This window comes from Equus caballus, chromosome 3 (assembly GCF_041296265.1).
Source record: "Equus caballus isolate H_3958 breed thoroughbred chromosome 3, TB-T2T, whole genome shotgun sequence".
Taxonomy (NCBI): domain Eukaryota; kingdom Metazoa; phylum Chordata; class Mammalia; order Perissodactyla; family Equidae; genus Equus; species Equus caballus.
Genome location: NC_091686.1, coordinates 86,362,275 through 86,388,343, shown reverse-complemented (window position 1 = coordinate 86,388,343; position 26,069 = coordinate 86,362,275). Strand labels below are relative to the sequence as shown.

At 37.8% G+C, this 26,069-nt stretch overlaps 1 protein-coding gene across 15 annotated transcripts in view; it reads right to left on the bottom strand.

The window, feature by feature from the left end:
• FRYL (FRY like transcription coactivator) overlaps positions 1-26,069 on the bottom strand; it is a 245,305-nt gene that overhangs the window by 19,447 nt on the left and 199,789 nt on the right. For all 15 annotated transcript variants that reach the window (XM_023638124.2, XM_070262481.1, XM_070262480.1 and 12 more), the window contains 11 exons: positions 24,477-25,084; positions 24,086-24,183; positions 19,012-19,182; positions 17,049-17,189; positions 14,082-14,279; positions 12,504-12,665; positions 12,301-12,375; positions 11,791-11,967; positions 8,053-8,256; positions 5,827-5,994; positions 550-800 (listed from right to left, as the gene is read on the bottom strand). In XM_023638124.2, coding sequence (XP_023493892.1) covers positions 550-800; positions 5,827-5,994; positions 8,053-8,256; positions 11,791-11,967; positions 12,301-12,375; positions 12,504-12,665; positions 14,082-14,279; positions 17,049-17,189; positions 19,012-19,182; positions 24,086-24,183; positions 24,477-25,084 — 2,253 coding nt within the window. The remainder of the gene's footprint in view (positions 1-549; positions 801-5,826; positions 5,995-8,052; positions 8,257-11,790; positions 11,968-12,300; positions 12,376-12,503; positions 12,666-14,081; positions 14,280-17,048; positions 17,190-19,011; positions 19,183-24,085; positions 24,184-24,476; positions 25,085-26,069) is intronic.

Genomic DNA, 26,069 nt, shown 5'->3' with positions numbered 1-26,069 from the left:
GGCCCAGAATTGATTTTAACACCTGGCCATTAGGCATTTTGCCAAGATCGATATTTGGTGTGCTTCCCAGTGTAGAATGCCATTCACTAGTGCCTTGAGAATGGCCTACTTGTTTTTCTTTAAAAGAATGTCACTAACAGAAATGAACCCATCATGTTAAGTCATTTTATCTTTAAAAATGAAGACAGTATGGGGGTGGCCCCGTGGCCGAGTGGTTAAGTTCGCGTGCTGTGCTGCACGCGGCCCAGTGTTTCGTTGGTTTGAATCCTGGGCATGGACATGGCACTGCTCATCAAACCACACTGAGGCAGTCAGTGTCCCACACACCACAACTAGAAGTACCCACGACGAAGAATATACAACCATGTACCGGGGGGCTTTGGGGAGAAAAAGAAAAAAAATAAAATCTTTAAAAAAAAAAAATGAAGACAGTATGATTATGGACTAAAACATACACACATAAGTAAACTGGAATCGAGGGTCATATTTGGGAGGGAATGGCATAGAAAATATCACTTCATTATAGTGTTTGTCATACTGTATTCTCACCTCGACAGTCCAGAGAAATCGGCTTCTTCTTCTTCACATCTCTCATCTAGTTCTTTCAAAGCTAAGGTCACATCCTCTTCACAGATGGACTCGGGGTAGCTCTCAGGAGCGAGAGGCTCTGGCACTTCAGTTTCCTCTAAATCGAGAATTCCTTGACACACAAGAGAATCTTGCTGTTCTTGAATTATATATGACCCTTCATCTTCAAAGCTTGTAATAACCTGTTCCTCCTTTAATACTGAACTGGTATCCTGTAAAACAATCGTATTTTTTATGGACTTTACAAACTTTAAAAAAAAAGAATTTTATCAACATAGAAAAAATGATCATTGCCAACAACGTAATCTATTTTATTAAGTAGTCTTCATTTACATAGTTTAATTTTTGGACTTTGTGGACTCTGATTATATAAGACTGTTTTTTAAAAAACAATACAAGGTTTTACAAATTTTGAAATTAAAATGTATCACCTACTGCCACATAAAAATAGCAAGGCGACTTTTTTTCTCTTAATAGACTTTAGTTGTTTCCTTAGAAATATATCCTTTGGTAAAATATCTTCTCTCATACATACTCTAATTCTACATTAGTAGAATTTTACATTACTACTATAAATTCTCTCTTATTTGCAATGTCATTTCTTTCATTATACCAAAACATTATATCCAGTGAGTTCTGGATATAAGAGGAGATAATTCAAAATGGTTAACCTGCTGGTCTTGTGTTGCTGCCATGAATCAGGAACAGGTCCTGACCAATCAGGAGGATGCTGAACTGAAACAAAGGCAGCCTTACTGGTATACATGAGCTGAATACTTGTGATGTAAGAGTTGCTTTCAAGTCATAAGGCCACAATAACTCATTGCAGGTTTGAATAATGCTTCATCACCGAGTTACAGTTCAAGCTCATTTATCAAAAACAGTGACTGCGTTCTCCTAACCCTCAGCAAATGATAATGAGAATGTGTGTTACAGTGTACACTCATGGTTTTACCTTCCTATCCATTGTAACATTACTGAAGTACGGTTGCTACATGCCTGACATGGAGTAGAAGCCCAACAGATATGGGTTAAATAAATGAACTACCACTATTAAAAAAGAGAAATACTTCTAAGGTGTATATCGTGACAGTATCAATACTAATTTTAATATGCATGTATGGATATTAGTTTAATCAGTTTGAAAATAACCACTCATGGTCTCACAGTTTTAGGAACAAAGATCAGCTTCTTTCAGTACTTAGACCTAAGTTACTAGTTAGTTGTACAGTAGTTTCTTATCTCTTTTTCATGAGTAAAAACCGAATTTTCTTTCCAAAATATGAAAAATGAAAGAGCCCCTGACCTTAGACCAGCCTGGGCCTTAGTTTATTCATCTGTAAAATTCATCTATAGTCATGCATTGCATATGTCATTTTCGTCGATGATGCACCGCATATATGATCGTGGTCCCATAAGATTAGTACCATACACCCTAGGTGTGCAGTAGGCTATACCATCTAGGTTTGTGTAAGTGCACTCTATGATGTTCACACAATGACAAAATCACCTAACGACATATTTCTCAGAACGTATCCCCATTGTTAAATGATGCATGACTGTATAACAAAATAAAAAGAAGGATTTTGACCAGATTCTGGGCTGAGTGGTCTGGGATAAATTAATAACTAACTACACTTGGTTTATAACCTAATAATGGGGTTAGCCTAATATGCAAATGACAATAATATATAGTAAAGTATCGTAAGTGTAATGTCAATATCAGCAATATACAAGGACTACTGGTACTCAAAGAAGGGAAAGATCACATCTGGTTGAGGCAGAAGACTAGTCTCTTTGGAGGAAACAACACATGATGGGCTTTGACAAAGATAGGGTAGCAATAGGGTTATGGATGGAATGTTTTTGTTCCCTCAAAATTCATATGTTGAAAACCTAACCCCCAATGCGATGGTTTTAGGAGGTGGGGCCTTTGGGAGGTGATTAGGTCATGAGGGTAGAGACCTCGTGAATGGGATTAGTACCCTTATAAGAAGATGCCAGAGGGCTATAGAACTCTTTTCCCACCATGTGAGGACATAGCAGGAAGACAGCGTTTGCTACCAGGAAGCAGGCCCTCACCCAGAGTGAATCGGCTGGCACCTTGATCTTGGATTTCCTGGCCTCTAGAACTGTGAGAAATAAATTTCTATTGTCGATAAGCCACCCAAGTTTACGGTATTTTGTTACAGCAGCCAAAGCTGACTAAGACAGATAGTATTTCAGGGAAAAGGAATGAGAAGATGTCAAAGGCACAGAAATACTGCAGGAAAACACAAAATGGATTAAGGGAACATTGGTCTGGAGTTAGTTAAGCAAGGAAAGCAGCACACTCTTGCATCCTCACAGAATTGCACTTCTTAAATAATAGAGTACAATCATTCCTTAATCACTCCAACAGCTCATGTTCAATACATCCTATTTAAGGTTTCCATCTGAAATTTTCCTTTTTAACGATCTGGCCATGAAAGGCATAAGTATTAGTTATTTGGAAAGACAGTTAACGTTACAGTCCTAGAGACACATCTACACCTAGGATTTTTATTGGTATTAATTTTTCCTTCTACGGCAATTTGAACATACCATGTTGAAATAACCCACCAAACTTTACAGTGTCTTGGAAGTGGGCCCAATAAATATTGTTTGATGAATGAATGCCCCATCTGAAATAACACAATTTCCCATATATATGGAAGTTTGCATTAATTTCCAATTCATTTCCAATAATTATGAATTATTTCTGAGAAGTAGTTTATGCACTATGATTAAAGCTATTTTAATAATAAAAATTAAAAGATTTCCCCATTTGTTAATTAAATAAAATTAAAATACACGACCATTAACCACACTGCTTTTGTTAAGAAGGTATTTCTAGTATCAGTCTGCTGTTTACCACTGTTTCTAATGAGAATGTCTGTTGACCTTTTAACATGCTATGATCTAAACTAGACACAGCAGATTAGATTATTAACTAGTAGTTACTGTTCACTTTAACAAGCCTCCCAGCAACTGAAAGGACTATAGTCTACTTCAGGTGCATCTCTAAGTCCTGTCAGTTCTCTCCTGTAACCACTTCCCATGCTCACCCGCTGGGTCTTAGTTCAGGCCCCCTTTATCTCTTGCTAATGTTCTTCTAGCTTATCTCCACATCCCGGCCTCCTCCAGTCCACCCTTCTTCACACCTCCATCACAGAGACTTTACTGAAACACAATCAGACTGTAACCTTTCCCTGGTGATAGGTGCCCAGACTGCAGGCTCCATGTGGCAGGTACCAGAACCTACTTTCCTTTTTCCACAAAAAAAGCTGAGATTTTAAGAAATAAACATAATCAGATCATAAGCTTCTTCTGCTTAAAATCCTCCAGTGGTTACCTGCTGTGTGGCTCATAAGACCGACCTTGAGAGCACCTTGGCCATCCCCATCTCCTTCTCCCTCCATCGCTCATGTTCACCGGGCTCCTGCCCCCCTGGCCAGCTTGTCGTTCTTCAGATACACCTCTGCCTTTCTAACTGCTGCTTCCTCAGCCTGGAACGGAGTTCTTCCTCCACATCTTCAAGGGTTGGCTCCTTCCTGTCACTTAGGTTTCACCTCAAATGCCACCCTATCCCACCTTCCCCTTCACCAAGTCCACCTTACTGTTAGATTTTCTTAGTATGAATAAGAAGATGATCACTTTCTATTATTTATATTTTGTTTTATCTGTTTATGATGTCTCTCCTACTAGAATTAAGCTCCGTACAACCAGGAGCCTTTGTCTGTTTCACACAGTGCTGTAGGCCTGGCGCCTAGAATAGCGCCCAGCATGTGGTAGGTGCTCAATAAATACTGGCTAAGTGACTGAATGCTCGTATGCCCTGTATTCCCATCTAGGTATCTGGTACAGTGCTTGTCACAAGATAGGTATCTTTCGAAAGAATGAAAATTCATGACTTCCTCTCTTATCAAGATGAAGTCTTAGTATGGCACGCAGGGCCCTCCATGTCTTAGACCCTGCCCATCTTTCCTCTTGCTCTTCTGCCTTCTCCCATTTTAGTCTCTAGAAACACTGAATTTCCTGCTGTTACCTGAACATACCATGCTATTTCACGTTGTTGTGTCTTCCCACATGGAGTCCCTCTGTCTGGAATGTCCCAGTGGCCACGAAGCCTGTCCTTTACCACCACCATCCCCAATGCCCAACTGATCAGTCTCTCCTCTGAGTTTTCACAAAGCCTTGAACATGTCTATTATTGAGTTTCTCATATGGACATGTACTGCTTTTTTTTTTTTTTTAACCTTCTCTGTCTGCCTTAATAGACAATGCACTCCCTGAGAACAGGGGTCATACCTTCTTCATCTTTCTAGCACCTGACGGAATGCCTGGCAGCTAGTAAAATCTCAATTAATATTTGTGGAAATGAATTATCCAAACTTCAGCCATTCTAGCGTGAGCATTTAAAAAACTGCCAAAATGCCTTCATTTCAAAATATGTCTGCTTACTGTTAAAAATGTTAAATACATTGCCAGCTTAATAAGAACATGAGAATTCAACTTCCTAAAATAATCAGATCTAATAACTGTTTAATTTGGTTAACACTGAAAAAATATAGTATTTTCCTACTACTTACCAAGCCATAATGACACAGCTATAGCAATTACAGTTAGGAAAAAAGTATCTATAATAATCTTAAAAGAAAAACACTAAGAAAACTAATACTTACTTATTTTTGGTCAGTCATTAGCTTGGAATGTGGCTTACTTCTCACAGGTCTTTCCAAAAAACATAATACTAGTAGTTCCAAAGTCTTTTTAAAACGTTTCATTTAACCAACTGCTAACACAGCTGGCCTGAGGTTTTAATCCCAATCATAGCATCAATCACATATACCAAAACACAAAGCAAAGAGAGAAGGAGAAACAAAAGCGGTCCTTCAAAGAAGATACAGCGCCACAGATGATGCTCACCATCCCCAGAGAAGCGTCTATACATTAAACTAATCACATTCCGCAACTCAAAATGCTCATTAAAAACACTCAAGGTTATTTTTAACCTGTAGGTCATTTCCTTAATCCATCAACTTTCTGTATCATCAGATTTGACTATCTCATCTGAAACAACCCAACAGGTTAGAAATACGGGAAACAAATCAAATAATTAGTGTATCAGATGAAAACTCTTTTGGAAGAAAAGCGAGGGATGAAATAGTGCTAAAAGGAGCCCAGATTGGCCATGCACCAGCCCCCAACTCTCCCCACCTCAGGCAGCTGGCTGTTAGCATTATCTAGAGAAGCCTCCAAAGTTGGGGTCTCATCTCTGATTTGAAGCACTTCTTCTGTCGAGACGCTGCCAGTGGAGTCTTGAGACTGAAGAAGTAAATCCGGATGGTCTGGCATGGTTTCATCGGCAGCAGAATCATTGTTTAACTAAAAGGAGAATACAATAAGGAATTCCTTTATGAGTCAGGGATGGTCACTGAAGCATATTCTACATCATAAGATACTTTGGGGGCTTACTTATAAAGAGCTTCTTAGACTTCATAGGATTACCTCCCCCGACCCTTTAGTCTACCCCAGAATTGGTGCTGTTAATGCAGGCAGCTAACCCATCAACAGAACTGAAACATCCATTAATATAGGTTAAATTTTGCCAAACAAGAAATAGCCAAGTGGAAGAGCTCTATGTAACCATGTTTATCTTGAACTGAAATTCCTATCTTTACAATGTTTTGTGTTTTCAGTTGGTCTGAGGATTTGTCAGGGCTCTTTGACCTCCCTGTGGCCTCAACGCCAAGCAGGCAGCGGATTCTTAAGAAGCAGCATTAATTCGGAGGCAGGCACGTAAGTCTCAACAGGCCATTCACTCATTTAAGCAAAAATCAATACCACAAAACTTCAATAAGACAAAAAGAATTGGGACGATAAAGTTGTTGTAATGGCAGTCCATCATTAGTGGGTTTATAGTCTTTAAAAACTAGTTGTAATTTAATTAGAAGAAAATATATTACAATTTTTCCTCTTTTAGGCAAGATTATAAATTTTTCATGGTCAATATTTGACATAAGAAATATCAAGTTTATGCTTCAGAGTAGGTAAAGGCAAAAACTAACTGTTTTCCCTCTGAGGAGGAAGCAACTTAAAATTCTTTTTTACCTCACTACCCTTATGACTAGAGCTGGCTTTATAAGGAGACAGTCAATTCTGCCCCAAGGCTCTCAGGAGAGCTAACCTATATTAAGCACTTAGAGTAGGCTAGGTGGCTTTCCTCCTCATGAAATTCCCATGAGGCAGATACCACCAGGAGCCCTGTTTTAAAGGAGAGGTTAGGTAACTTGACCACAGTCACACAGCAGGTTGGTGGCCTGATGCCAGCCTCTGAGCCCATAGTCTGGCTCAGGGAGGGCCTGTGCCTCATTCAGTCAGTCACTATTGCCAGTAGCTCAACCATTCCTTTAAATGAAAACACTCGCATGGACACCCAAGCCTTAGGTGGCATGGATCTGGGGGCAGACTGCCCGGTTCAAATTCAATTACCTGCTGCGTGTCCTGGGACCAGAACTGAAATAACTGTACTTACTTCGTGTGGTTGGGGGCAGAGTTCTAGTGACTAATCCATGTAAAACAGCTTGAACAGAAACTGGCACATCTTAAACACTCAGTGAGTGATAACTATTGCTATTGTTATCAGCAACGGCTTATCATTTAATACTTAAATGGGGAGTTCGTTGAAAGACATTGGGCAACAGTGAGATGTCAAAAACAGGAGAGATGACAGGCAGCCAACCACAAGCTGACAACTTGACATTATGTCTAAAGCCAGCTCAGCCCCCGCCATTCAACATCGCCACTGTGTAACTGTAGCTGACACCTAGTCTACACTGGTTGCTCCCTTACCACATGTATCATGGTAGCTATTCCATACCTTCTACGCCTTCTCTCTCCTCATACTGCCATCTTGAAGTTCCAACCCACTACCCTGCATCTTTATCCTTCCTCTCAACCTCACATTTCTGAAATGAAGGCTACTCTTGCAGTCTTCATTTTCTCATTTTTCACTCACTCTTTAAATCTTTGTCATCTAGCCCTTGGGATACAAGTCAGAACCCCCATATCAATGACTTGATCTTGAAAGAGACCAAAACTGTGCTCTATCTTTGCACATCAACTAGGAAAGAAGAGCGGGTAGTGAATTAAGTATCCTTCAAGATGAGGGCCTCTGATTGTGCACAGAACAACCGCCATGACGAGGAGAAAAGCAATATAAAATATGTCTTAGCTGCTAAGGGGAGCACAGTATCAACAAATGTTTAGTTCTGTCATGAATAATAGAATACTCCATTACAGCTGCAATTTTGTATTTTCATTTCAGTGTGTGCATTTTAACCAAACTGAAACGAAAATCAGAAAATCAAGAAACATTAATGGCCAAGTTGGAGGTTAAGAGGAAAACAAGACCGACTGTCACCGTATAAAAAGGTAGTGTACCATCTGCGTGCGTGAGAGTATCTGGCTTGCAGTGAGGGCCGCTTCCTCTTCTGAGGACTCATCTGTATCCTCCTGGTTTGTCAGGTTCAGGCTGGGCGTGCTGCTGGAGCACTGGTACTCCTGGAGGGATGGAGTGTCCCCTTTGTCAATACTGTCCAGTGAGCGCCTGCGGACTCCCCAGTTGAAATTGTCCATACTTTCTCCCTGGAAATGTAAGACATGATTTCTAAATCCTCAAATACATGCTTATAAATATGGTAAATGCAATAACACTAGGAAAACATACACTGAGATGAAAGATACTTAATGCATCGTCATAAGCAGAGTTTCAATCAGCCCTTCAATTTCTTGAAACGGTTAAAACATCATTAAATATTTATACTTAAAGAGATCAAAATATTTGGTTGATAACCTATTTTAACTAAATAATTTTCTTAACTTTCTATCTTGTATTACTGGGGACCAACTAAATCTACTATCTAGGCCATTTCTATTCTAACACACAAACACAAATGAGACTACCAAGACAAGTACGTCACAGACGACAACAAAGAAACAATCCACAACACCAGGCTGCAACTTACCTGCAGCTCCTGGTTAGCAAAAAGGAAAACACACAGAATTAGAAAGAACGAAGACAAACATTTAAATATACGCTACACTTTTGGGGAAAATTCTTTGTGATTTCTCACACCCAAAGACTGATTCAAGCTCTGGATTAAGCTTTGTGCAGGAAGCAACATGTGATTCAAATTACTTTTTTTATGCAAAATATATTGTGAAAAAGTCAGAGACAGACACTTAAAACAACATTTCTATGATACACTTTGGCAACACAAACTCTAAGAAAATCTTCAAAATTTACATAGATTGAATACTTGATACAAGGCAAAACTGACTTAAAATATCCACACTCAGTTGACAACATACAGGGTCACAATTATTTTAGTCTGTAGGATGGCTCTGGCTAAATCCAATGGTCATTTTTTACTATAAAATAATTTAAAATCAAGATTACAGCTATCAAAACATAACCTTTGCCAACTTCCAAAGGTCAAGAGGAAAATACGACAAATTTCTATTTCACCCCAATAACGGATTTATGTAAATTATGTTTCTGTTATTCTAAGCTGATCCTCCTTTTGTAAGGATATAATTCTTTCTTAAGCCCTGATATGACAAATCACAGTGAGTTAGCTAGCAGACTATGATTTATTAGTGTTCCTTTACTCAAGAGGGATTGTTCAGAATAGAGGTTTTCAAATCTTTTTCTTTTTTTTATTGAATAAAGCAGAGGAATACTTATTTCAAATAAAATTTAAGATGCAAGTCAACTGGGCAAAACTGACAAACAAAACCAGAGCTGCTCTGGTTAAAAAAGGTGGCCAGGAGGTCTGCCCATTTGGCCCTTGGATCTTTCCCTGTTCTCAGGGTATCCTAGAAAACAGGGCTCTGCAATCAGGGTTTGAAAAGCCACGTTCCTAAAACATTTCAAATATTATTATGTAGCATAACACATAACAATGGCCACAACACTCGATATATATTTGGTGAATGAATGAATACACACTGTGGGCTTTCAAGGTTAGGGATACTTTGGAAGTGTCATTAGAATTAATTCATTTATTATTTTGTAGCAAAGTATTTCCTGTTACTATGTTTTAAGCACGACTATATTTAGGTTTTAGAAAATCTCTGTCATTTGATTTGGCCTAATTCTTAGGCATAAATTAGCACCACCTTCCCCAAATTACGGTGACTTGAATCAAAGACAGGAGGATAATAAGCGTCTTTAATTCAGTCTACGGTTCTATTTAAAAGCCACATTTATTACTACTGACATTTTAAAGTACTGGATGAACTTGGAAGCATTTACAGTGTTCTTAGAGAAAAAAAGCAAACAGAAAAAAATAACCTTACCATTACAAAAATGTCAAGAGCCTGCCTTTGGAAATTTTAAATTCTGAACTGAAAAAAGCAAGTAACTACAGAAGAATTTCGCAGCTGCTCATGCCCTTGGGGCAGGGCCGCAGGTCCCTTCAACTCATAACGCTTTTTTGCCTGATTATGCAAGTCTAGCCTGTTTCCTACATGTTTTCCAAATTGTGGGAGTGAAGTCAATCTTAGAGGGTGGTGACTTGCCCTTTTTGAAAAAAACAGAAACGAAAAGAAGAGAATAGAAAACATCGATATGCATGGCATAGAGTAAGGATGCATATTCTTGAATTTTTTAAAATGTGTGTCTATATATCTACATGGATGTGATATAAAATGTTATTAACTATGAATTACAGTCAAAAAAAGTTTAAAAGCCACTGCCCTATAAGGTGCTGAATAATACTTGTTCTTGGGCTCCTATGAACCTGTACAACTGTGGGAATGTATAAATGGTTAACTATTATATAGGAGCCTTCTAGCTCATATCTGCAGGGGATGCCGAAGCATACAGGAGGCCCTCCCTAAACTGGTCTCCTATCAACAACCAACAGTGTGACACGGCACAGGCCATTACATTTCATTCCTCCGCCTCACCTAGTAGCACTAAAGGAAACATCCCTTCAAGAGAGTTGATGAATGCATACGAATTATATGAGTGTTTAAATTCTTCGGAGAGACATATATCAATGACATGGTATGGATACTTGATAATAAGGCATTTTGGGCTCCTCACGTATAGATATTTGTAAAAGTTTTAGAATGAACATTTTTTGACCTATTTGACATAAACTTTCTAGCTTTAGGAGACTGTGGTTTATGGGACTGACATTAGCTATAGGAATTCATTCTGAATAGTCTAAGACAACCAGGGCGATCTATTCTCTTTGCCACAATGATTGTTTTAGAAATTGGCACATGTGCCAGCTTGGGCCAATGAGATATGACAAGTATGCTAAAAGCATTTAGGAGAACAACTTCTTCACTTTTATGAGAGCGTTTCTGGAAGCAGCCCTCACTTCCTCTGACCAGTACTGTCTGTGGACATAACCATCTCGCCACTGTCTGAGCTGACTGGTAGAGAAGGGCAGAACCTAGGGAACTACAGAGAAATAACCAGAGACCTCACTGAGCCATATCTAAATAAGTAATAACTCCAGATCATCTAAATTTTGTGAACTAATAAATCCACTTTTGGTGTTGGATTTTCCACTTAGAAAGCATCTAAACTGACACAACTATCAGTTTAATTAAACAATCATTTTAGAGGAGAAAGCCCTTTGGGCATGAAATGAAGTGAAGCATTTGAGAGAGCTGGGTATGTCATAAAGAAGAGAGTGGTGAGGAATGTCATAGGAAGAACCTCAGCCATTTGCCATGGGAAAGAGTTCTGGAGAGCCAAAGCCTTCTTAATCATCAATTTAGTAGCAGTGTTTAGATTTATACTTTAAAATTGTTTGATAAATTTTAATATAATTTTTTACTATTTTGCTGCACATTAATTTGTATAGCTCATGTAAAACAGGATCTAAGTAGATCCTAAATTAGAAAAACACTTGTGAAGAAATCCATTTTTTTTACTCTATAGTGTTAAAGATAAAGATGAAAAATTAGATTTTCCTCTTATTTCAGACTTATTCTGCTGTTGACTAATTATACTAATCACATTCAGTTCCCAACTTAGATGTTGACCTTTTTGACCTTACACTGACTTTAATAAGGGAAGAGTCTATGGTCAAATCCTTAATTCTCATACAGTTGCAACTCTTCTATAATACCCTAACGGAAAGCCCATATCCTTACCTCTGCATCTTCCAATTCAACATCTAAAAAGTCAAAATCCTTAAAAACACCAAACTGTTGTTCACTGCTATTATCTTCCACAGCTACTTCTTCCTCCTGAATTATGTCTTCTGTTGCAGAAATTAGGCTAGTCTGCTGGTCACCGACTTCCAGATCTTCATTGGAGGAAAATACAACCTGACCCCACCAGAGGGGGAAAAAAAAAAAGGCCATGCATCAGCTTGTCACTCTGCACACGAGACATCAGTGCCCTGAGAACCACTGCCGGGCATATCTGTCAATGAATCCAGAGCTTTAATTTGGTCTTCATGTTAACATCTAACTGGCTGAATACTTAATTAGCAGAGCTGCCAAGTGTCACAAAGACAAGTAATATTTTTTTCATTCTTAGTTAATACCATAAGTGAGGTAAGTCAGAAAAAGGTAAGCAAGGAGACAGAATAATTTCCATTTCTTCGTGGACTAACATGATTTTTTTAAACCTTTACACATGCCTTCCCGATTACTCACAGATGGATTCTTCGGAAGGCCAGATTCTGGACCACAGAGAGAAAGCACATTCATTAGCTTTTCTCTTGTTCTTCGCTAAAGAAAAAAAAAAATTCAAGTGTTAGTATTACTGATATAATAAGATAAATTCTCGAGTGTTCACACAGACAACAAAATTGATTCTTCTATTCCATAAATATTCATTTTGATATGCTTTTACATACCTGTGATAACTGTGGCCTTTTCCAGCTGACAGGGACCAAGGCATTAGAATTCGAACCCGAAGAAGTTGAAGAAGTACTTCTAGTAACAGCAATAACTTTCGGCTTCCCATTTCTTCCGGCTGCGCTATGCTGATCACCATATTTATTTCCAATAATTGGGGTCTACATAGAAACAAAATGCCAGTGTCTGACTTACATAATTCAACATAAAAGGGTTAATAGTGTATCAATAATGACATTTTTTTACAAACAAAAAACAGCATAAGGAGAAAGATTACTTAGCACGAGGCAGATGTTACAAAAATCAAAGGTAATGATGTCTTTTTTTTAATTAAGTGATTTCACTTTTTTGGAAATGAGTCTCTGAGAAGACTATCTGAGAGCTTATTCCTATTTTAAAGATAGATCTGCTTTCTTTAAGAACTACCACCTCCGGCTTTCCCCCCGTGGTTGTAAAATATATCCTGTTTGAGAGCTCAGAAAACATAAAAATTATTTTAAAAAATCACCAGTAATCTCACCACTCAGATTTAATCTCTGTTAACATTCTGCTGTTTCTTCAATGCATATTGTTAAGTGTGCTTCAGTAATGTGCTTTCGCAAATATTAAAGATAAGTAACAACTCCGAAGAGGAAGATATCTATATAGTGTCTTACTACAAATCTGATGTATAATACTTCCAAAATTATTTCGGTAAAAGTTCTATGATGATCTAAAACTCACTTATATTTATTTGGCTTTGTGAAGTGTCTTGAATTTTCATTTGAATATTCAAGCTCATTTGCATGTTATACAGTCCCTTTATGATCTGGTTCCTGCTTATCTCCCTAACCTCAACTTCTCCCACTCCCTCCTGAACTTCACACTCCAGCAAACTGAACTTCCTGTTGTTTTCCAAACATACTGTGCTTTTACGGACCTGTGTTTTGGCACATGCTGCCCCCTCTGCATGGAATATTCACCAAGCTTCTCAGGTCTCAGTTTATTTTAGCTTTGTTTTTCCTTCCACAATTTCAACTAAAAATCCTTTAAGAGTTCCTACTGCTTCAAGATAAAACCATCTTGTTACTATGGCAGGCAAGGTCCCTGATCTTGCCCCCCTTATGCTTTCAGCCTCATCTCTCATCACACTCTACCGCCATTCTCTGTACCCTGCTTCCGTGCTATGGCAGTTTCCAGAGCACCATGCTTTCTCACACTTACAAGCCTTCATTCACACATGTTGCCTTTTCTTGGATTTAATCTCTCCTCCCCAAATTTCAATATATGCCCGTCTAGGGTTATTTATCTTTCGACACTCAGCTCAGATTAGATGTACATGCTATATATTTCTATAGTACTTCTAACTTACTTCCAGCCAAAGCACTTACCACAATGTTTATTTGCCTATTTCCCCAAGAGACTGTAAGCATCCTGAGAGTAACCCTTCTCCCTACCCCCACCCTGTTTTCTCAGCACCTACCACAGCATCTGCTACTGAGTATCAGCTCAATCAGTGCTTGTTGAACGGGAGAATGAATAAATGAACAAAAGAAAATTTCTAACAGAACACTTGTATCAATTCCTGAGCGTCTTACCTCAGATATATCAAAATGAAAATCTAAGGTCTTCCCAGGCAACTCCTTAGAGACATTATTAAAAATCTTAGTGAAGGATATTTCCGGGGAACCTATGTCTCCTCCATAGGTCTTGGGAATATCGCTGGGCACAACAAGACTTGCAGAGCGAGACACCACGAGTTTTAATATGTTAAGGGCTTCCTTCCAATAAGGACTCTGGTTTAAAAAAAGAAGAGAAATATAAAGGTTACAAATACATTATTTACCTATGAACAAAATTTAGTGTGGACTGTAGACAATGAAAATACTGTTTCTACAAAAACTCTTGAAAACTATTCATTTTTACTTTGAGGTCCTTCACAGAGGGTCTGAGTTACAAAAGGAAAGAAAACAAGTTATTATTTGTGCTGTTAGATTTACAAGTCCCCAAATACATAATAATGCTACCAATTCAGAATACTTTGCATTTCTCCCCAATGAGCGCTTTATAAATACTATTAATTTCCAAAGTCTGATACCGTCATCTGGCATTAGTGGTAAACAAAGGGGTTGTGTACGTGTCAACTTTCTAGATGAATGAAGTTTATGGCTTTAAGACTCTAAACTTTAGATATGTTAAGCCTTGGACATAAACAATTTTTAATGCATACTTTCTTTTTTAGACATAAAAATATTAAAATACTAAAAACATTTTAGATTTTTCTTGATGACCCAAGCCCCAAATAATAAGCACAAACACTGTGCTAAAGAGATGCTCTCAGGGATTACTGAGTTGCATAGGGTGAGTTTTTTTCTCCTACCTATATGATGGCTATGTTTTTTGAGTTACTGTTCTGCTTTTAGTTTTGTATATTTCTACCAACATAATTTAGGAATGATTTACATGACAGATGTATATATGGGGAAGAATCAATGTCTAATAAAGAATTTATATTTATCTTTTACCATCTACTGAAAAGAATAGACAACATAAAAAAACTACTTTTTTGCTTATTTATGGTACCAAAATCACATCTCAACCTTGTATGACATATGTTGTTTCACAGCTGACAATTCTAGGGTAGGAAAAAATGCCACGAGAAAAAGGAAGTGAAAAATCTTTGGCAGAACAGAGTCATCCAGTTTAGTTAATAACATCTTAATATGAAGACACCTAAAGCACAAAATATTTAATAACAATAGAACTGTCCGTATTATGACATTTTAAGCATATCATTGTAAAAATCAGTTTGTTTCCATTTAACAAAGTTATGGCTAAGTAGAAATCATCATCTTTTTTTTCTGACAGAGATAATTAGAAACTCTGGGCATTGTGAGGTGCTCCAACATTTCCAGGGATGTTTCCATAAATTACATTGGTAGCTGTGTTCCAAATGTAAACGACTATCAGGAGTTCAATTCTGTAAAATGTTTAATGTTGGAATAAAGCAAAGTCACTATCTGTGATGACCCGTCAGCTAAATATGACCTTGGTTCACACAACATCTAAAAATAAACTTGAAAAGAAATTTGAGTCACCATTTTGAAATTAGGAGATTTTACAGCAGAACCCAGATTTCTAGCTTCTTTTTAAAAATTCGAAGTTCTGGCCACCCTGGACCAGTCCTCCAACATGGCAACTGTTAGAGGAAGCCAGGTTGTGCCGTTCCTTTTAGATGGGGAACGTGCAATTCACTGAGTCATAAGTCTATGCCCTCCTTTGGTTACTTGCTTTCTCAGTGGGCATGTGGGCTTGTGGTTCTGAACAAAATAAATGTATTTATATTTTATAAATTAGTAACTCAATGTGTTTATGTTTCTGTGGAAGATCCAGCAAATATTTGATGAGTTAACTTCTTTACACTTTAAGAAGAAAAGAGAAATGTGCTTTAGGAAAAAAATACAATTGTTATTTGGTGAAGCCTTCCTCAATAAGAGATAAGGTAGAGAAGATACAGGGGGTCACCAAAGAATCTTAGGTTCTTTTGAATATTTGCAATCACCAATTTTCAAGGGAATCTGAAAAGTAATCTGGATTACCTAACTGAATAATGGAAAACATTTAAATCCAGTTTTATTACTTTCAGATACAGACTAGGACACAAACTCATTCCTAGTCAAGTATTTCCATTTGTAAGTTTTGCTTTAGTGAATGCAAATATAACTGGAATAGAAACATAGAATATTAATCTGTGAAGGTTCTTAAAGAGTTTGCTCTCTGATAAGTTGTATCCACAATACTGATCTGCTCAGCAAAGCCTTTCTTAACAGATAGTTCACAGGTGAAATTTAGAACAGACCAGGTTGATATGACATCACTTAGATTAAAACTTTCTACTTTCTAAACTTCTGGTGCTTTTATCAGACACAGAAAGCAACTCTAAAATACAGACTCTTCAAAGGGCTCTTCTGTTTCTAAGAGTAATATTTGTTTATTAATTATGTAGAATCTGATTAAAAATAGGAAGGTACAGGGGCCAGGCCCTGTAGTATAGTGGTTAAGTTCAGTGTGCTCTGCTTCAGCGGCACAGGTTCACAAGTTCGGATTCTGGGCACAGACCTACACCACTTGTCAGCCATCCTGTAGCAGGTGACCCACATATAAAACAGAGGAAGACTGGCACAGATGTTAGCTCAGGGAGAATCTTCCGCAGCCAAAAAGTAAAATAAAGTAAAAGGAAGGTGCAAAGAGTCACAATTCTAATTGTACTGTCTAAAGATGGTGACTGCTGCCATTTTGAACATCCTTTCTAGTCATTACTGAAATGTATATTCGTAGATGTAATGGTTAAAATTCAAATTAGGAATTAGACCAATGTTACCATTCAGATTCTGCTTGTTGTCACTTACAAGGAGAACGTTTTTCCACATTGTAAATATTCCTGAAAACATGATTTATGGACTAGCCACTTCCCTACTCTTGAACATTTAAGATGTTTCTGATTTTTATGATTATAAATCGTTTTGAGATGAATATTTCTATACATAAGTTTTGTGGTCACTCACCTGTACGTATTTGCCAATAATCTTTATGATCTCCAGATTAAACTGCTTGACGGGGGCAGCAGAGAGGTCAATGTGACTCAGAAGACTGTAGATGATCTGTAGTAGCGACTGCTGCATACTGGACAACCCTTTTTCTAACAGCTAAAAGCAAAATTAAAAGGTGTGCTTTAATCAAGTTAAAGAAAATTCACTATTTAGATTTATGATGTTGAAAAACAACAGATTTAAACCATGAATTTATAGCTAGATGACTAGAAATCCAGAGACTAATAAAGGTAAAAGGTGGTATCTATTTATTGTTATTTGTCCTCAGTTCAGAAAAAAGTATATTTTTCATCTTAATCTTAGCATTTTCTTTTATTTCCTTAACTAATTTAGTTGAACACCATTTACTTTAGGTTAAGAAGAACACCACTATACCACCATCCCCAAAGAGTGCCTCCCCCAAACCATTCATGCCAGCCACTTATTAGCCATGTGATCTTGGACATGTTTCTTAACTTCTCCAAGCCTGATTTTTTAAAATAAAATAGCGGTAACACCTACTTCATGCAGTTTGCAGGACAATCAAATTAAATATACGTAGTTTTAAATATACGTAACTAGCTTTAGAACTGTTGGTAGTAATACTTTGAGAGTTATTAATAATAATACAACAAGGACAATTTACACCAGTAAGAGTAACATTTGGGGCAAAGCAGTCTCTCTACCGAGTGGACAAATGTTGCCCTAATGTGATGCAAACAGGCTGCACTGTGCCAGTCCCAGACCTTGGAACCCCACGATTAGATCCTCAGGGAGTACTACTGTGACTTTAGTGGTGAGCTTTATGATGGCTCATGTGAAGCTCAATGTGAAGCTGGTCTAAGGCACTGCAATTCAAAGCCAATTAAGGAGGTTAGGCCTGGTTTATGTTGGCCCTGGTCCTAAAGGTACAGGTGTAAGATAAACCTAGGGACTTGCATTCACTCGGGTTAGGAAGCTGCCAGGCAGACAGCTCACACTGTCAGCTCCCTTGAGTCTAAAGCTGACAGGAGCAAACCTATCAAAATCAATGCTTTAAAAAAATTCACACCAGTCCTGAAGCATTTCATGATATTCAACATCAGTGACGTAGCTAAGGTAAACAGTCTGATGAGCAATACGTAAAATATTTATCGAGTTGTGAATAATTTCTTTTAAGTTTACAGTGTTTTAGGTTTAATTTCTATAGGCCGACTTTTTAAAAAGGAAGCTATTACTTTATTATATGCTGATAAACATTCTTAGCGACCAAGAATTTCTTCCTTTTGAGGTTCTCCTTGTGGCTATCGACTCAGTAATTCACTTTTCTAAGCATGAAGTTACTCCCTCAAGAAACATTAACTTTTTATGCCGTTCTAGGGCTAGTTTTTTAAATAATTTCATTTTTAGCCACCAAAATCATATTTTAGATTAGGAAGCAAATGTATCATCAAAATAAAGAATTACCCAGCAGAAATGCCTTTGCATGCTGTATTATTCTAGAAGGGATTTCAGAGTCAAGAAGGAATTTTGTGGAAACAAAAATAATAGCCATTCTCTAGGATCAAGACCAGTAAAAACCCATTTTCCATTTGAATTAAAATTACATTATTTTGGGTTTTATGTCACTTAAGGACAGTGAATGAGGAAATACACTCAAAAACCCATTTTCCATTTTAAATAAAGTTGAGGTTTGCATTATTTTGAGTTTATATCACTGAAGGGCGGTGAATGAAGAAATAAACACTGAAAACGGAAAAAAAAAACTTTATAAAAACTTCCTTTATCCTTGAAAGGAATTACCCATATTTTTCTTTTAAAAAAGATGTTATCTATATTCCCTCTCAAAGACAGTTTGAAGATTAGTTAGCATCAGTGCTGCTTCTAGAAATAAGTCTACTTGAAAATTTTGCCACAGAGCGGCTAAACAGCCCCCTGCCCGGTTTTCTTGTAAATTTACCTCTGCAAGATAAGTCACCAGATTGAACGTAGTCTCCGAGAAGGAGTCATGCAGGTATCTACACACTACGTTGATCCAGTTAGAACAGTCTCGGGAATACGTGTGTGTACTGTACAAACTCATCATGTGAGCCAGATTGACAAGCGTTGGGCATTTTTCTTCTGCACAAACCTAAAAACACCAAAAAAAAAAAAAATTTATCCACCTAAAATAAAGATATAAGTTTAAACTTGATTTTATACTAAAGGTATTTAATGAAAATGTTAGATGTATATGTTGAAGCTTTAATGCATTTTATTTCAGTACAGAAGAGTTAGAAGAGAAGAAAAGCACAAGGCATTCTTAAGAGAACGACAGACAACATGGAAAGATGATTAACACGTCAAGCACTTCCACAGGTGTTAAACAGTATGGCTTTTTTCAGTCTGATGCTCTGTAAGACCTTCTTTGGTAAAAACCCATACGTGGTTTTGTGAACCATATATGTTATTTTGTACCTTTTGAAAAAAAGAGTTTTGTTTTGTAAAATCTATGGTTCAGGGCACAAGGAAACATGCTGGCTCAACCTGGGAATTCTCAGCGAGGTTCAGAGCTGCTGTGCCAACAAAGAAACGCTTCGGTCTCAAGCTCCCCAGGGTCTCTCAGTAGAGCAGTCAAGTACAGACAGCCTCAACACGTGTGAGGTATTCAGAGGACCTCACTGGAGCTCTGATAATACTCTGAGTCTTGCAGCTCCAATGAATGGCAGTCTGCAGGGTGGACCCCAAACGGCTCTTCAGGAAATCACCTAAAGCTCTTCAGGTTCTTGGTCAGTCATGTAGAGGCCACTTCAAAATGTATTGACTTCTAGAGTTTCTTTGACACAGTACTACGGAATCTGAATCAACAAACGTTTGGGAGGATCTTACTGACCAAATGCACCTTCTTAGTCTGTTCCTTGAGTTATTGGTGAGGACGTTCCTGAGCCTCCTCTGGGGGACACCTGAACCATGCAGAACTAGAAAAGGGCCATGCTAGTCTTTCATCCCTATCTATCAGAAAAGGCCAGCCTCAGGAGGCCACCCCATGGCTGAGTGGTTAAGTTCGCGCTCCACTTTGGTGGCCCAGGGTTTCACTGGTTCAGATCCTGGGCGCGGACCTAGAACCGCTCATCAGGCCTTGCTGAGGCACCGGCCCATGTAGCACAACTAGAAAGACCTACAACTATTGACTGAGGGTATTTAAGGAGGAGGAGAAGAAGAAGAAGAAGAAGAAGGAAGATTGGCAACAGATGTTAGCTCAGGTGCCAATCTTTAAAAAAAAAGAAAAAAGAAAAAAAGGCCAGCCTCACTGACATTGCTTTTAGTTTTCCTTTTTTCTTTTTCCTTGCTTAATCTTCCATCTTATTGATGTGTTACATGTATTCTCACAAACTGCCTAGAACATTCAATAAAGAAAGTAGAGTGTTACCTTTTTAAATATATATATTTTCAACTTTCAGAAGAATATAACTGACTTTTCTTTTGATTCATCATGTGGACATTATCACTGGACAGGTCTGGGACACAAAGTTGTGCAAGATTGTGCACAGACTATTAACACAGTAGCTTAGAAGCTATTTTATAAAATCATTAAAAGAAGCTGATTTCATGCATTAGCCTTTTACCCATAAAACAGACACCAGGAAGAAAAAAGAAAAATTTGGTTGATATTTCTTATCTGTATTTCAAAATATAACAATATTTTTAAAAATCACATAATTTTATAATTTCACAAAAATTTGTTACTCTTCTGGAAAATTTTTTTTTCTGCTTTTTTCTCCCCAAATCCCCCAAGTACATAGTTGTATAGTTTTAGTTGTGGGTCCTTCTAGTTGTGGCATGTGGGACGCCACCTCAACGTGGCCTGACGAGTGGCGCCATGTCCATGCCCAGGATCCGAACCAGTGAAACCCTGGGCTGCTGAAGTGGAGCACCCGAACTTAACCACTCGGCCACGGGGCTGGCCCCAGGAAAAACATTTACACTTTAAATTCTTTATAGTAAATTTTTTAATTTAAAATTTTTTAAAGTAAAATTTTAAAATACAAAATTTTTGCTGAAGAATAAAAACATTGATAGAATTCTTATATTCTTAAAGAATTTTTTTTTAGAGAATGATTTTTTAAAACGTATTTTTGAAAAGACAGAAAATTCCTAGGAATACATGCTGTGCAATTATATAATAAAGCCAATGGTTACAATTTAGTTTTGAAATTTCTGAATTACCAAGTTAAAATATGATCCCAAGAGTATGTTTATAAGAAACTTTTTTAGCATACTATTTTTGCCATATGAATAGCTAAAAAGGACAATATTTGTCCTAAGTGTTGCCTCGTTTTGAAATTTCGTGCTCTCCAAGGGTGCAAACAGCAGGGCTAAGGATATTTGCATAATGAGGAAGCACATAATGGCAGAAAATTACTCTCGACAGTTTAAGTGAGAGAATAATTAAGGAATCAATTTAATCCACATCCTGCAGGTTGCTGAAAGCACACGCAAGGAGCCTTTGTGTGCTGCTCAACAGGAAGAAAACAGAGTTAAAAACAGTTTCTGACTCACAGGAAGCCATATTTGATTTCTTAAAAACAAAAAAGATATTTGGGAATTTCCCGTGCTTGGCCTTGGTCATGACAGCAGAGGCTCAACACCCCAGGGGCTCCTGCGTGGGCCAGGCCAGGCGAGGCTGTGCTCCTCACATAGCCCAGAATTTGGCAGAAGTTATGCAACACGTGTCAGCTGCCACCCTTAAATGCTTCTACTTCCCTTATTATAGGGGATTCATGCTTTTCTTCATACCTCAAAGTAAGCCAAAATACTTTTTTTCCTCATGTTTTCTTTCTTACCCCTCATGTAGGAAAAAACCACTTGTTTACAACATTTTTCAAATGATGTGTCATTAGAATATTAAAATGAAAGTCATTTTAATAAATTATTTATTTTGTATCACTTTTAGACCTCCTTAATGCAAACACATATTGATGAAGCTTTTTTTTAGGCAAATGATCATTTTCAAAACTAAGATCTTTCCGGGGCTGGCCCCGTGGCCGAGTGGTTAAGTTCGCGTGCTCCGCTGCAGGCGGCCCAGTGTTTCGTTTGTTCGAATCCTAGGTGCGGACATGGCACTGCTCATCAAACCATGCTGAGGCAGCATCCCACATGCCACAACTAGGTGGACCCACAACGAAGAATATACAACTATGTAACGGCGGGGGGCTTTGGGGAGAAAAAGGAAAAAAATAAAATCTTTAAAAAAAAAAACTAAGATCTTTCCATTGATTATAATAATGGCTCTTTTTTTTCCCCCCTGCTGAGGAAAATTTGCCCTGAGCCAACATCCATTGCCAGTCTTCGTCTATTTTGTATGTGAGCTACTGCCACAGCATGGCCACTGACAGATGAATGGTGTAGGTCCACGCCCGGGAACCAAACCCGGGTCGCCAAAGCGGAGCACGCTGAATGTAATCACAGGGCCCCCAGGGCTGGCCCAATAATGGCTCTTCTTTTTAAATACATGGTTTTAAAATGATTATGTTAAGAATATCTCCATATCTAATTTATTTAGAAATTTAATTAGGGGTGGATTCAACAGATATTTTATTAAATATTTTCTTGTCATTTATTAAATATTATCTATCAAGATAATGAAAAGGTTTTATTCTTGTTCCTGTAAATGTGACCAGTTGGGTTGGTTGTATTTTCCCACTACATTTGCACCCAGAGATAAAGCTGCACTTACCAGTGTTGAAATCTGGTCCATGGAAAGGGGGGTGTTTTATCTGGCTTTCTACATGCTTGCTGTTTCCAATTACTGCTGTGCTACTTGTTAACTGAATCTTAGTTTTTAAAAACTTGCCTATATAAAAAGTTCTTCCAGAGAAGTTTACTTGCTTGTTCCCTTCTGTTGCAAACTTCTCTGACTGTTCTCCCAGGGCTGTAGCTAGATCCTCTTACTGATCTTGCTATTCACTCACCTCCTCCAGGTCACCCAATTTCCTGTGGTATGTATATTACTTGTAACTTTATATAACTCCTTCTTGTAACTATTTTTATTTTCAGTCTGAATAGCCTTTTCCCAAGACTCAATGACTGACCAAAAAAAAAAAGTTAAGAATTAAGTTTAAGCAGAATTCAAGGTACTTGAGAGATCTTTACTGTTCTTAAGAGGGGAAATTATTAAAAATATAAAATGTCAATATCATATTCTTTTAAAATTAAGAGCTATAACGCTTTTAAGCAAATGTTAACAGACAATTTAAAAATAGCTAATGTTCTTGTTTCAGAACTGTATGGTGGGAGGGAAGGAGCCAAAGAAGGAAGAAAAAAGAATGAAGGGAGTAGAGAGAGAAGATGAAGACAGTGTTAAAAGGAAAACGGCAAACACAGGGAAAGAAAACTTTCAGAATCCCAAACTCCATTATGCTCTCTTCTTCCTCAGGGTCTTTGCACGTGCAATTTCTCCTGCCTAGAAAACTCCTACACTCAGTCCTGCTCTTTGTTTCTCACCCAGAGATCTTACTTTGTTTATTCCTATTCAGCCTTCAACGTCTGCTTATATATGACTTCCTCGACGAAGACTTCTGCTTTATGTGTCCCTAGAGGACTCCGCCTTCCATTGCACTTATCAGACTCTGCTGGGATTGTCTTCTTACTTGACTGCAGTCCCACTATAAGGCCCATGAGGTAAGCAGTCTATCTACTTTGACTATCATTGTATTTCCACACCTAACCCAGTGCTCAGTAAATATTTGGTAGCGAATAAATGAATGAATCAGAAAGTGACAGAGAGGTAGAGGATAAAGTAGGGAAACGGAGCAGAAAAAGACTCAGACTCAGAGAAGAGTTACTCTAATTAAGCAATTTTATTCACTGTCATTTGATCAGTTGTAATTTACATCATTACTATGCAACTCCTTTATATGAATAAGAATAAAAGTTTAGATGTAAAATTCACATAGGAAGTGACAGTATAAGGATTTTTAAGAGAGTTCCCCCCTTAAGATAAACTCCAGAAAAACTTCCCTTTAGTGTTATCTTTCAGTGTAACATTGGCTTACCTTTGCTATTCGACTAGCTGTTTCTTTGCAAAACTGAGTTGGGCTGTCAAAATGCTGGATTAAGTGAGGCAATAAGCAAAGGATGTTAAGAGGAAAGCCTATCAGGAAAAAAAAAGCAAACAATAACCAATTTTATTGCACATTATTTTAAAAGTTAAAGGTATTTTTTTCAATGGTTCACGGAAACCATTTTCTTTTTATTTCCTGGGGTACTCGATCTTCTAAATTCTTTTTTTCGCTTTTACCAAAGAATTTAAGCTACCTCCCATTAAAAAAAAATGACTATAACTGTTTGTGGAAAAGCAGAAATTAGTAGATTTTCAAACAAATGGTTAGTTTACATTTCACTACATTAAAAAGCAAAGAGTTGGTGCAATTCTATTAACGTCACCTGACAACTGGGAAGGATCCACCAAGGTGTGTTTGGAGACAGCGATGAGTTTACTGAGGAGGTGCACGGTCATTTCTTGTGTAGATACTGAGGTAAAGCCCTTCAGGAAGAGCTGCTGAAGGCCTGGGAAATTATTCCATTTCAATTTACTTTGTACATTTTCAATCTTCTCTCGACTCTCTGATTTATCCAAAGGCAAATGGATAAGCAGTTTGTTGAGAAGCCTGAGAGCCAGGAGGTATTCATATTCATAATCTGATTCTAATAAAGATGCTGCTATCCAAAAAATGGTGGCCATCAAGTTGGTAGGCTCAGTAGTGGACTGCACATCATACATTCCTTTCTCTCGTAGAGAGGAAAGGCTTCTCGTCCTTGCTAAACTACTGCTATGGTTTATCCGTCCATCCATTATATCCAGTGTGTTACTCCGCCGCCGGTCACCTCTTCGGTCACCAATTGAACTTAATCTCAAAGAGTTACTTCTTGCATTGCTGTTATATCCCAAATAACTGCTACTATTAATGGGACTTGTGCTTAGATTGAGTTGTCCAGTGCTTTTCCTGTTAGCTGCATACTTGTTTCCCATTATAGGATCATGGTATGAGGTTCTTCAAAAAAAAAAAAAAAAGAAAAGAAAAGATGAATGCATGCACAACCACTTCTTTTGCTATGTTAATTTTACTCTCAAAAACACTGAAAAACCGTCACTGTTACCAGGAAAAATCATTTTTAAGTATATCTGACTTTGCTTAATCCGATTTCATTTCTTTCCTCCATATTAAAATAAAATGCACAACAGTATCTTTTCTATTGTGGCCAACTGTTTCCTTTGAGTTGGATGACGTTGAGCTCGAAGTACAGATTCTGCGACAGCAATTACTGATAACTTTCAGCTCCAGAATTTAGTAAACAGGTCCAAAGCATCATTTATCTTATCCCCGAACTTGATGGTCCCGATGTTCCTATTCTCTCAATGCAGATTCTTTCCCAAAGAACCAAGCTCAAAAATTTATTTTTGATTTCTCCTTCTCCCTCAAATCCAATTATCAGTGATGAAAAATATAATTACAGAATACTTTCACTATGTGTCAGCAGTATGTGAAATGCAAGGAGTATCAGACAGAGTCTATTGGGGGAGACTGATATGTAAATGGATAAATTTATATAGCCTGTTAATTGCTGTTATTAAAATAATGAAGAAAAAAACCTATGAGAACCCAAAGGATGAAATAATTAGCACTATCCTGGGGGACTGAAAAATGCTTAGCTAGGAGGGGCTATTTAGGATGGACCTGAAGATAAATCAACTCTGGGATTTGCAAGGAAGAGAAAGTGGAAGGAGAGGCTACGCCAGGGAGAAGGAACACCATGTGGAGGGTATGAGTCCTCAGGGGACTGGCCTGCTAGGTGGGCAATGGGATGTTGAGGGTGGCAGGATGGAGCTTGTCAGTGAAGTCACGTAGCACAGCAGAGAGATCTCTGACCAGGACTTAGAGGAACAGCACTGCCACTTATTAGTTGTGACTTTTCTCAAATCCTCACTGTCTGAGGTTCATTTTCCCACTGGTATTATTATTTTTGGTATTATTCTTA